This window comes from Theobroma cacao, chromosome 1, assembly GCF_053813885.1.
Source record: "Theobroma cacao isolate CCN51 chromosome 1, ASM5381388v1, whole genome shotgun sequence".
Classification (NCBI taxonomy): Eukaryota; Viridiplantae; Streptophyta; class Magnoliopsida; order Malvales; family Malvaceae; genus Theobroma; species Theobroma cacao.
This window is the reverse complement of record NC_142639.1, coordinates 339,933-352,365: the sequence shown is the minus strand read 5'-3', so window position 1 is coordinate 352,365 and position 12,433 is coordinate 339,933. Positions and strand designations below refer to the sequence as shown.

The 12,433-nt window shown below is 35.0% G+C and overlaps 2 protein-coding genes across 2 annotated transcripts; one reads left to right on the top strand and one right to left on the bottom strand.

The window, feature by feature from the left end:
* Nucleotides 1-106: 106 nt before the first annotated feature.
* LOC18610659 (uncharacterized) lies at nt 107-5,256 on the bottom strand. The gene is made up of 14 exons (XM_007046462.3): nt 5,110-5,256; nt 4,925-5,012; nt 4,723-4,827; nt 4,431-4,528; nt 4,232-4,315; nt 3,976-4,112; nt 3,735-3,807; nt 3,594-3,639; nt 3,375-3,484; nt 2,936-3,043; nt 2,794-2,844; nt 2,113-2,174; nt 1,412-1,724; nt 107-1,181 (listed from the first exon to the last, which is right to left on the bottom strand). The coding sequence occupies exons 1-14, from the start codon at nt 5,173-5,175 to the stop codon at nt 378-380; spliced, it is 2,145 nt and encodes a 714-aa protein (XP_007046524.3). The 5' UTR covers nt 5,176-5,256; the 3' UTR covers nt 107-377.
* A 1,143-nt stretch (nt 5,257-6,399) lies between these two features.
* On the top strand, nt 6,400-10,771 carry LOC18610658 (ubiquitin domain-containing protein DSK2b-like). Its single transcript, XM_007046460.3, has 8 exons — nt 6,400-6,845; nt 7,302-8,087; nt 8,279-8,490; nt 8,570-8,683; nt 8,959-9,017; nt 9,577-9,605; nt 10,194-10,283; nt 10,363-10,771. Exons 1-8 carry the CDS (start codon nt 6,605-6,607, stop codon nt 10,509-10,511), a joined length of 1,680 nt encoding a protein of 559 aa, XP_007046522.3. The 5' UTR covers nt 6,400-6,604; the 3' UTR covers nt 10,512-10,771.
* Nucleotides 10,772-12,433: the final 1,662 nt, after the last annotated feature.

Sequence of the window (12,433 nt, the reverse complement as noted above, 5' to 3'; positions counted from 1 at the left end):
GATTGAGCGATTGATCAAAATAGAAGAGGGATTGAATACAAACATCACTCCCTGGCACAGACTAATGATTTAGAGCTACCAAACAATTTATAAGAACAGACCATGGTGAAAAGAACCTTATCTCGACACTCAACTCTTTATTTCCGGAAGAAAAGTGAACCATATATCAATGCTTATAACCATATCAACCCATTCACCTGTCAAAATTTTGTTAAGAAATGACAATAGCATACAATTAATCACGAAAAAGCTACATCTGCCTCTGGGATTTTCATTTTATTATACAACTTTCGTAGGAGAGAGATAATTTACTGGCCAGTTGTTGCCTCTGCCTAAATAGCTGTTCTAAAAAGTGTAGCATGCAAAGAATGAAGTGATCACTTGAAGAGACTCGAAAGTAAAGTTCGACTGCCTTTCCTTTTTACTGCTTTAGGTTCATGTTTCCCAGTTTTTTCCTTCACCTCTTCCTTGCAACCTTCATTCCCGTACAGCTTTTGCCAATTAACTACAGTATCCTGGCTCAAATTATACTTGCCAACTACCTTTCTTTGTTTATTACTTATCTTCATATCCTTCTTAGCTTTCTTTTTACCATCATCCTTATGAGTATCTTCCTTCACCACTGTCCTTTCCTGATTCATTAAATGACTTTTCTCCTCTTCCAAGATGTTTCCTTGCATCAAGCTCGTCTCCTGTTCAGAAAACTTATATGCCTCTACTAACTTCTGGTGCTTCTTAGCCAAGTCCTGCAACTCCTCTTTAGCAAGTTGGTTCTTTATAGCAGCATATAGTTCAGAAATATTGTGGTTACTGTCAACTGATTTTTGCTTCTTTGGCAGCCCTTGCTTGGCTTCAGGATTCAATAATGATGGAACACGTTTTTTATCCTTCTTCAATGGAAGTTGATTATTTGCCAGATTTTTCTCAATCACCTTTGGTTGCAGGTGGTCTTTCTCACCATTGGCTATCTGTGTTCCTTCTCCAAGGCGACCATCCTTCATTGTTTCTAAAATAATTTTGCCAAGCACATATCTTGTCTCACGTGGGTCTCCTTTCCCAAGCAAGTGGTAGTTAATCCCAGGGCTCTCTCTCTGTCTTCCATTTACGAAAGATTCAATATCATCTACCATCAGGTAAAAAATTTTAGCAGCATCTCTTGCAGTTTTCTTCGGTACAAATACCTGGAAAAACACTTAATTTACTTAAAAAGGATACATATACAAACACGTAGGTTTTGCAGAATAATGCAAATTTTTTGGTAACAAACCAAAATAGTCCATTCACAAGCAAATCAAGGCATGATTGAGGGGCATTCTCTGATGGCAGGCTAAATTTACCTCACAAATGGAAAACATGAAATGCATCGCACTGGTAAGAAACACTAAAAATTTCAATGAAATAAGGCACTTACCAAACCAGAGCATGGGGAAAATGAATATCTGGACATTGATTCAAATAGACTGCTTGTCTCGGTTAAGGCACATACAGAATCTTGCACCAGAGATGCAAACTGAGAAACTTCTTTGGCGAGGTCTTCGTCTGATTTAGTCTCAGAAAACCCTGAGATTTCAGGTACAAATTTAACCCCCACTTTAGTATGTTCTCTTGAAAATTCAACACCTTCCTTCCACTTTCCATGATACAGGACAGAAGCAAATGTCCAGACTACAAGTGCATCTTGAGGGTTGTTTACCAATGCCAGGTGAAAAATCAACAATCCAATCCTGTCCTATGCAGAAAAAATGATCAGCATGAACATCCCAAATATTGAAATACATAATAACATTCAAATCCACTGCCTCAATAGCCCATTCACCAATTCCTTGGATTTACATATTAATAATAATTTCCACCCTTTTTTTAATGTGAACCATCATATGCTGTACTAAAATATTTCCACAGACATTTAAGCTCAATCCTCTCAGCAATAATATTGTCGATTCAATCTGCAGACAGGTTGTAAATTTTAACATGTACAAACTTCCTCAAATTCAACAAAATACAAGTCTTAACCGCTCTTTACAATAGCCAAGTTTTTGTTGATAATGACAATAACAAAGTTGAAGTCTTATGATGTTCTATGCTTGAGAAGAAAAAATACAGGTAACTCACCATAGACTGCTATCAGCAGGATGATCACAAGAAACCAACTTATCCAAATTGAAGAATAATTTCTGCCAGAAAGAAAACGACAAAAGTATCAGGAAGTAAAACTGTCAAAGCCAAAATTGTCATGTTTGAAAGAACTTATGCAAGTTCATAGACATGCAAGCCAGTGGAAAGCATCTGACTCCTTTGAAAATTGCCATATTGAATCCTCAGCTTCATTATGGACAGGAATTATCACTTTAAAAAAATTTCCCGAAATTATATCAAATTTTTATGTTAAGCATTCCAAACCAGCTAAGCATATATTTATTATCTAATAATTTAAAATTTTATTTTGCAGATAACAAATAATTCTCAAATTGTTAGCAGAACTCACAAAAGCATTCAGATTTATCATTCTATAAGAAGATAAATCTTATCTTTCTAGACAGGTATCAATATAAACTTACTCAGACTATCCAGACAAATCCACCAACATCTCCAAATAACTTTGAATTCAGAATATTTTTAACATTGAGTATTTATATTGTCCCAAAAATAGGTAGACAGGCTTGATAAAGCATACTTGGATTGCATAGTGACCAAAACCCACATAAATCCCTCCAAGTTACATAAAAGGAGTTTCTTCATCAATAAAGTTATAAATACAAAAACAACTTGCTTTTTATATGAAGCCAAGCTCACCATCAGCATCATGGAATTCTGGGTGGATTTCTGGTGATTAATGTATGCTGCCTGTGAAGAAAACAAATCTCAGATAACCTCTCTGATGAGTAAAAGCAAGAAATTAAATTATGTACAACAAGAAGCTAAAAAATGGGTGAACCTGAAATGGAAGTAAAATATTCAGCAGGTTAAATCTCTGGAGCAAGTAGATGGAAGACTCAGCAGCTCCATAAGACAGCATGTAGTTCAGTTCCAACATTAATCTGAACTGGATAAATGAAGAACGTTATCGTGGTAAGTAGCAAGAAATATATTAATAGCATCACCTTAATTTCACAAAAAAAAAAATGATCCAAAGGCAAAGGGTTGTAAATTAGCCTCCGTGCATAACAACATATGCTATGGAATAAGGAAGAAACCAGTGAAGAGGATAACAACATCTGTCCCATGAATGAGAAAATGTGAATGGTACAAGAAAGGGACAAGAAGACTCACTAAGGAAAAGATGGAGAGAGAGAGAGAGACAGACAGACAGACAGAGAGCTAGTGGAGACGAAAGATTAACAGCAGGATAGTGTCAACTAATATTTCTAAAGTACCTTATCTAAACCCTCAATGGAGGATGAAATATTGTGCATTGCACTCTCAGTATCCTTTGAAAATGACAAGCCTAGACGAGCCGCAATTCTTAAGCCCCGAAGAATTCTTGCTGCATAAGAAAAATTGCTGTAATTTTCAACTAGGGTCCCATAATGGAGCAGTCATTCCATCCAAATGTCTGATAAGAGATTGCAGACAGGAAAGCTAGAATCACCTACCACAGTCCTCTTGAAACGACAGATGAGCAGGGATTATTGTCTGTAGCTGAGTCAACAACACCAAACAGATGAGGAAAAGGGGAGATATTAGTTTAGGTTATGAAACAAATAAATTTGTTATCAGCAAGGCTGGAGAATCACCTTTAACGACTTCAGGTCTGACATTCCACTGTTGTAATCATAAATCTTAAATGTAAAAGGATCAAAAAATAAGCTGCATCCACAATTTCAAATAAAACCCTTATGAATTAGATGGTTTCAAACTCAACCTCGTTTGTAAAGAAATGGTGGAGGCAGGTCCTTCACAAGCTAGCAGTAATATATGGATTATAATGATTTTTCATGAATAAGCATGAATATATATATATATGGAAACTAATACCTGTTGATAGTGAAGTCTCGATTCATGCTATTTCTCCAACGGATTAAGTCTTTTTCATCACATCCATTTGGGATTAAAGATGATAAAGCTTTTGCTTTGTCTTCATCATGTTTTGCCACTGTCTCAAAACTCGATACCTATTAGTACATACAAATTCAAACTTGCATATCAAGAAACTCCACAGACTATCAAGGAAGTTGTAATTCAGAAGAAATATCATGGAAAGTTTCTTATAGTACCAAACCAAGAAACTGACCTCAATTACAAAACCTTTAATATGCACTCTGCATATTGGAAATCTTCGTCCAACAATCTCTGCACGATGAAATTTCTTCTTAATCTGTACCAAGATATTACAAAAGCAACAGAAAAATTTGTATATCAATCCACATTTCCCTAGAAATTAAGGCTAAAGAATGGGGAATGAGAAGAAAACAAAAATATTGAGACCAAACCTGTTTAAGATTAGCAGTGGTAATTACGTCAAAATCTTTAGGTATTCTTTTTAGTAGTAAATCTCTAACACAGCCGCCAACTAAGTAGGCCTCAAAACCTGAAATATGTAAGACAAGAGAACTATTGAGCACAATCAAGTATTGATTTTGATACAAAAATGTGACCAAGTGAGTAAACTAGACGTGCAAAACAAACTAAGTTGAAAGACCCACTTGCGTTTTAAGCTAAGAAACGTACATTAACTAGGCTGAATCTTGTTAGTAAGACAAATGGGCGGTTAAAGATGATCACCTTCTTTGCGGAGAGTGTTCAAAACAATCCAGGAGGGAAGCGAAATCATAGAACCAGTTATTCCCACCTTGCTTGCTTGAATCTTCTTCCATTTTGACGTGTCAACTACAACATTATTAATAAGAACCCAGGGTTAAGTTCTGATATAATGATGGAAGAAAGAAATGCTAAACAGAAACTTAAATTAGACAAAGAGTGGTACTCGGATGAAGAGCAGGATTAGGCGCCGGAGCCATTTCAGAATACAATTCAGCTTGGAAACCTCTTTCACCTAATGTTTGCTTGCACCTCTAAGCCAAAAATAAAAACCAAGTAAGATTCGATTTTGTTGAAAAGATATTCGACGAATTGCCTTAAACAAAGAAACAAACAAGAACATGGGGCAACCTCAAAGCGAGGTAATGATTTGAGACAAGAGGAAAGGAAGGTTTTGCTTCTCAACAAAATCGCCATGGATAGCTGAGAAACATGGCGCGCGGCGTTATGTGCCTGCTCTGCTCCAGCTCCTGCCGGACTCTTTCTTGTTTAAGGAGGGGTTCTCGTAGTAATTTGCGAAAGCCGTATTTCATTTTACATTTTCATTTGATAATGATTGGGCTAAGGCCCATGGCTTCGGATCTGGGAAACTAGTATAAGTGAGCCTGGACTAGCCCAATAGGCCCAACTAATTTAATTGTTGTTGTTAATTTATGAATTTGAATTTTTTCATATACTTTATTAAATAAAAATATTTATTTATTAAGTGATTTTATGAGTATATCAACATAGACCAATATATATATATATATATATATATATATATATATATATATATAATTGATCAATATTTAAATTATAGCTCAATTAGTTGGGCCAAAATTTTAATGAATTGAAATGTGTTGATTAATTGAAGGTTAGGTAATATTTATTTTGAATAAGTTGAATTTATCTTTCTAGCTTAGATTACTTTTGTAGCATTTATTGTTTACCTTATTGCAATTAAATTCGAGTTAGTACTATCATTTTTGAAACTAGAATGATATGACTTTTCGAGCTAACTATGTATTATTTCTAAACTATAAAAATAAGCTAACTTTTAAATAAAATCTCCAATTAACCTCGTAAATAATTTTAATTATTTTCTAATACTTTTCATCGAACGTCTCTTAATACATTCACTTATCACCATTATTTACATATAAATTTCATAATTAATAATTAAAATTTATTAATGCAATCGATTATTATAAAATAAAGAGATGAAATCAACCTCAGATAATTAAATTTCAAAGTCTTGTTCTGATACTTTATAATATATTTGTTTATCATTATTATTTAGGTATAAAATTTATAATTTTTAATGAAATTTTATTAATTCGAAGGATGATAAATAAATATATAGTATTATAAATAAATGGATGAGGGTTAGGAGGAACTAGACCTAAGCATTTCTCTTACAATGTGAGACAAAGAAGCCCAGCTTGTAAAGTTTTGTCTCTAAACTTGTAATTTGTGTTTGGAATTAAGATTACTTAGCAGAATTATTTTTATTAGACTATTATTCAGACAGATACCTCGACCACATCAGCTCACAACTTAATACTTTCCCTGCTTAGGTGGGCAAAGTCACCTCCTCCCCGGGCCCCTCCTTTGTTTTTATTATTTTATTCATTATAAACAAATGCTTGTTCATCTTTCTCTTTCTTTCTCTTTCTTCAGCAAGACAAACACAATCCCTGCTCAATCTCTCCGTTTGATCCACTTTTTTTTTTTTTATTTCCAGATTTGGGTTTTGTTTATAGTAGTTCTTTGATCGATTGAGAATTTTTTTCCCTTTTTTTTTTTTTTTTTTATTAAAGAGTGTCGAAGGGGGCCTCCCAAGTTGGGAGGGGTGAGAAAGACTATGGGAGGAGGTGATAATAGTGCTGCTACGGAAGAGGGGAGTCAAGCCAACGACGGAGATGGAGTCACCGTCAACGTTAGATGCTCAAACGGCTCCAAATTCTCCGTTCAGATCAAGCTGGATTCCACCGTCCAGTCCTTCAAGGCACTTCTGGCCAGCAAGTGCGATATCCCCGCCGATCAGCAGCGTTTGATTTACAAAGGCCGGATCTTAAAGGACGATCAAACTCTTCAAAGCTACGGTACGTCAATCCATCCCTTGTTTTCCTATTTTAACCATTTGTATTCATTCATTTGTTACTTCGTTAGAATTCATTATAGTTTTGTTAATTTCCAACTTTCATTTGGGAGCTAAAAACTTTACCTGCTTTTAGGATTATTGATGTATTGGATGCATAAGTGGATAAAGTTACTGAATTCATTGTTGATCCCCCTAATATTTGATAAAGCAAAAGCATTTTAACCCAGTATTCTGAATTGAATGTTTGGAAACTAATTCCCTCGGAAGTTTTGTTATAGTTTATGTGGTTGAATAATCCTTTATTAAGTTAGGTTCACTTTGGTCGGGGGTTGCTTGCCCTTTTATCTCTGCACCAAGGTTTGAGTAGATGGGAGATTGATTGACTGACATCCAATATGTTACTCCCTCTAGTTATGCCTTCATAAAGGTTGATGGTATTTTCAATTTTATAATTTAGGTTTGGAGGCAGATCACACTGTCCATTTGGTTTGTGGTTTTGCACCAACACCAGCACCACCACCAACAACAACAACCAATGCAGCTGGATTGAACGCATCTGGGGCTTCAAACACCACTCAAACAAATGCAAGGACTGTTGGTTCAAATGAAGCTGATGCACTAGGAGGGGCTGGTCTTGGGGCTTCACTTTTTCCTGGTCTTGGTCTTGGTGGCTTAGGTGGCAGTGCTGGTCTCTTCGGAGCTGGGCTTCCAGATTTTGAACAAGTACAACAACAATTGACTCAAAACCCCAACATCATGAGAGAAATAATGAACATGCCTGCTGTTCAGAATTTAATGAATAACCCTGAGATAATGCGAAGCTTGATCATGAACAATCCTCAAATGCGAGACATCATTGACCGAAATCCTGAGCTTGCACACATACTTAATGATCCAAGCACTCTCCGTCAAACACTTGAAGCTGCAAGAAACCCTGAGCTCATGCGTGAAATGATGCGGAATACAGACAGAGCGATGAGCAACATTGAATCATCACCTGAAGGGTTTAACATGCTCCGCCGTATGTATGAAACTGTTCAAGAGCCTTTTCTGAATGCAACCACAATGGCTGGGAATACTGGAAATGATAGCGCAAACCCATTTGCAGCCCTCTTGGGAACTCAAGGAGGAAACCAAGCCAGAGATGGATCAACCAACCAGTCCACACCCACTTCTGGAACTAATGCCAATTCTCCTGCTCCCAATACTAATCCACTACCAAACCCTTGGTCTTCTGCTGCTAGTAAGCTCTTGCTTTCTTGCAACTTCTTGCCTTTCCATTCTTCAGAATGTTCTACTTTTGAAGCAGTTATCTGTGCTATAGTTCTGCTGATTTGCTTTCAGATGATGATTTATGAGTTATAGTTCCCAGTTTGAAAAAATGACTTAGAGAACTATTACCAATAAGCTATTGATTGACTAAAAATCTGGCAGCCGGAGGTGCCCAAACTAATACAACAAGGTCAAATGCTAGTGCGGATGCTAGGCCACAGGCACCTGTTGGGTTAGGTGGTCTTGGTCTCCCAGAGTTCGAAGGCATGTTTGGTGCTATGCAGGATGGTAATATACTGAATCAGTTGATGCAAAATCCAGCTATTTCACAGATGATGCAAAGCCTCTTGTCCAACCCTCAGTACATGAACCAGGTGTTAGTTTATCTTGTATACTCCTTTTATTAGGGCTTCAGGGTAAAGTTTTCTGTTTCCTGACATTGCCACTGTCCAGGTTCTTGGTCTTAATCCTCAACTTCGGAGCAGTCTTGATTCTAATTCTCAACTAAGAGAAATGATGCAAAACCCTGAATTTCTTCGTCAGTTGACTTCTCCTGAGACGATGCAGGTAATTTTATCCAGTCTGCAGTTTATATCCTCTCATTCACATGCATGAAAACATATAGAAGTGTGTTTCTATTTACCAGCAAGTTCTTCTGCATGCAAAAGTAAATTTGAACTATTAAGTTGTTGTTGCATAACCTGATTTGATTTTTCTATTTGACCTTAGTTACCTTTTCACTTGAAATGTTCCTTTTAAGAATGTTGTTAAATTTAGGATATAACGTAAATGTTTGCACTAGGAAGGTTGACATGTCATCGTTCTGGTTTTTTCTCTTGCAGCAACTATTGACTTTGCAGCAGTCTCTTCTTTCACAACTTAGTCGGCCACAATCAACCCAGTGAGTGGAATGATTGTTTTCCTTGTTTCCTTTTGAATTAATTTTTCTGCTGAATAAATCAAAATTTCATATCCTACAATTCTATGTAGTTTGCACCACTCATTTGTTTTTTTGAGAAAACATTGGTATTTTTGTATATAGTTTTATAAACTTTTTGGACCATGCCCAGTTTTTTTTTTCCCAAAAGGTGTGATATTGGCACATTTTATTTTGAAAAGCAATTTTAGATTACTATTTACAAGATGAAATATTCGGAAACCTGATTGTAGACATGATATGAATATCATTTTCTTGTAAGCATTTATGCACTATTTTGAAACTACTAAATAATAAACAAATAAAGTATTTGAGTGCTAGAACGGGAAGAAAGAAAATGCTTGAGAACGAAATGAAATATTTTCAAAGCAATGGGAGTCTTAGTTTAAAAAATTTGCTAACAGATGAGGGATTCTGAAAATGCTGGTATCCTTGCATTAGTAACCAAATTATACCTGGATTTGTGTGAAGCATTGATTTTTGCTAATGGTTTTTTTTCCCTAAATCTGCTCTTCCCTTGCAGGGAACCTGCTCAGACTGGTGGAGGTGCAGGTATAGAATTCATTTTATCTGAAATCATTTTGCATTTTGTCATGAGAACTGTGGTTTCTCTGTCACTCTTACTGGTTTAGGAGTTCTTTGCATATGCAAATCAGGCTTGTTCTGATTAGCAATAGCTAATACTGTATTGTTTATTGAAATCAACACCATCATATAATGAGTGATATGGTTTTGTCTAATCTTTTTTCCATCTATAAGTTTTTAGGCGCTCAATTTTATTTCTTTGTTATTAAAGAGTTTAACTGCGATTTGGTTCATAACTAATAGTGAATTAAGAATTCAAAATGTGGAAGTTGGATGATGTGAGTTTATAATCTTATAAAGATTTTGCAGGGTGATTGTCATCTCATCTCATCTGATGCAGGAGCATCTACGATTCTATTTAATTTTAAATAAAATCGTAAATCAACTATGCTCCTGCATCATCATCCATCATAGTGGATGTCTTCCAGATTTTAGTAGCACCATCTATGCTCACTGTGCTTGTTCCAATTCAACAAAATGGGGGAGAGACAAGAAGTAGTTAAAAATTATTTAGATTACTGGGTACTAATTTTATAATCTTAATTTTTTTTTCAGGAACGCTCAACAACATGGGGTTGGAGGCACTGATGACCATGTTTGGTGGACTTGGGGCTGGCAGCTTGGCTGTTCCTAATAGATCTGATGGTTAGTGTTGTCAGTTTTTTATTTGGCCATTTCACTTTATATGTTGCCCCACTAATTAGCAAATATTCCTTCATATCAGTACCTCCAGAGCAACTATATGCCACCCAGTTGTCACAGCTTCAAGAAATGGGTTTCATCGACACTCAAGAGAATATTCAAGCATTAATTGCCACTGCAGGGAATGTTCATGCTGCAGTGGAGCGGTTATTGGGAAATTCTGCTCAGTAGTCTATTATCAATAGTTATTTATGTCAAAATTTGTCGGTTTAAACATGAGTTGTATTCAAGCCCAATTTCTGGAAGGAATAAGTTTTAGATGACGATAGAAGGGCTTGGAATTAACCGGTGTATTTCTCTTCCTAGAGAGGCCAGTCAGGCGTTTAAGTGCCTTGTACATACTCAGACATTAAGATGGGTCGTATGAATTGGCTGTTAAATTTGTTTAGCACCTAAAATTCATATCAATGGTCCATTTTACCTCGAAAGAAGTAGTTGATGAGTCAATGAGTTGTAGCATATGTTCACTCTGTAAAGTGGAAATTGCCCCAGCATCTGTTCCCTCCGCATGAGCTGTAGCTGATGAGTCAATCTGCAAATATTCATATCAATGAGTTGATGCTTAAAGAGAGGAAGAAAAGCCTCATAAATATTTGCAAATTCCGGGGGAAGAAAGGATGCTGGCTTTTAGTTGAGATCCTTCTGGCAATGAAGTCCTCAAAGACAAACATTAAGCTCCAGGCTTTGGGTTCCTCAATCTCTGCATTGCTCATATAAAAAGTCAACTCATAGGCTATAGCACGCCACCAATAACAAAGATACGCAAGGTATTAGCATTTCATGTTATTAGTAGTAGTACCTCCTTCGGTCTTCTTTTCTTTCTCTCCAAGTTTTACGGAAATGAATATAAAAATATTAATTTTGATTTTTTTTATATTAAATTTTGAAAATGTTTTATAATATAATTGTTTGATACTTTTTAATATTAAAAAGTTAAAAAAAAATCACGACGAATAAATTTATGAAAAAAAACTGAGTGAAGGTCCATAAAAGAAAAGCCCAGAAAAGAAAGGCCCAATAAGCTTTGCATTCTATATATATATATATATATATATATATATATATATATATATATAATGTAAAGGAGAAAACAAGTCGAAATTCGTTTGGGACTAATGCGCCAAGAAAGCCTCAAAATGAACGGTTTGAGTTGAATCATTGAAACACATCCCAATTTGAACTAAAACGGAAGAAGAAGATGACTTACAAGGACACCCCAATGTTGTACAATGATAATATCCAATATACATATTTACCCTATTTTAATAGAATCCTCTTTAATCCGTATATTTATACATATATTAAAAGAAAAAGATCTATTTGTCGTTGACTTAAATAGATTGTGTATTTGATTTGAGGTACAATAATTTTGAAAATTATATATGCTATCTAGTTTTATACTTATTCTTTACTCGAGTTAATTAAATGATTCTATAAAGAGAAAAAAAACGATCCAAACAAAGTTACGTGTATAACGAAATCAAAATCTAGAATAAAAAAAGTGATCGATCATATTGTAAACATTATAGTAATCTATATAATCACTGTCGTCATCTCATATCAAATTTGCATTAAATGATTTAATCCTTTTAACGATCAGATGTTATTAGCTAAGATTGTTTGCAGTTAAGGTTATGATACTAACTTCTTTCCTTCCAGTAAAATCATAGCATCATCACCATTGAGCTTTTCTCTCCTATTGTATGTAAATCTGACATTCTTGATCAAATGCTTAAACAATGGAGTAAATAATATTTTTAATCATGTAAATGGTGAAAACAATATTCAATATACATATTTATCCTATTTTAGTAATCTCGTCCAATGTGTATATTTATACATATTTACAGAAACAAATAGATTTGTTTCTCATTAACTTGAATAGATTAAGTTTTAGCATAATGCTTAGAAAAACTATTGAATTATTCAAGAAAATTCATGATTAGTTATCATTAATCATGTTATATCTACGTAACGTTGATGTAGAAAGTAATAAACACCACATAACTATGTTACTTCCTTACAAAGGAAAGAGTTTGTTATGACTAATAACCTTCTTTTTTTTTTTTTTTCTCAGTCAAATATGTAGCTTG

Bases quoted from the DNA above. Each gene is read 5' to 3' on its own strand.
- LOC18610659 (XM_007046462.3), bottom strand. From the start codon at position 5,175: ATGGCGATTTTGTTGAGAAGCAAAACCTTCCTTTCCTCTTGTCTCAAA. The intron at 3,485-3,593 runs GTAGGTGATTCT...TTTCTTATGCAG, and splicing joins GTCGTTTCAAGAGGACTGTG to CAAGAATTCTTCGGGGCTTA. The intron at 1,182-1,411 runs GTAAGTGCCTTA...GTGTTTTTCCAG, and splicing joins TTTCCCCATGCTCTGGTTTG to GTATTTGTACCGAAGAAAAC.
- LOC18610658 (XM_007046460.3), top strand. From the start codon at position 6,605: ATGGGAGGAGGTGATAATAGTGCTGCTACGGAAGAGGGGAGTCAAGCC. The intron at 9,018-9,576 runs GTGAGTGGAATG...CTTCCCTTGCAG, and splicing joins AGTCGGCCACAATCAACCCA to GGAACCTGCTCAGACTGGTG. The intron at 9,606-10,193 runs GTATAGAATTCA...TTTTTTTTTCAG, and splicing joins TCAGACTGGTGGAGGTGCAG to GAACGCTCAACAACATGGGG.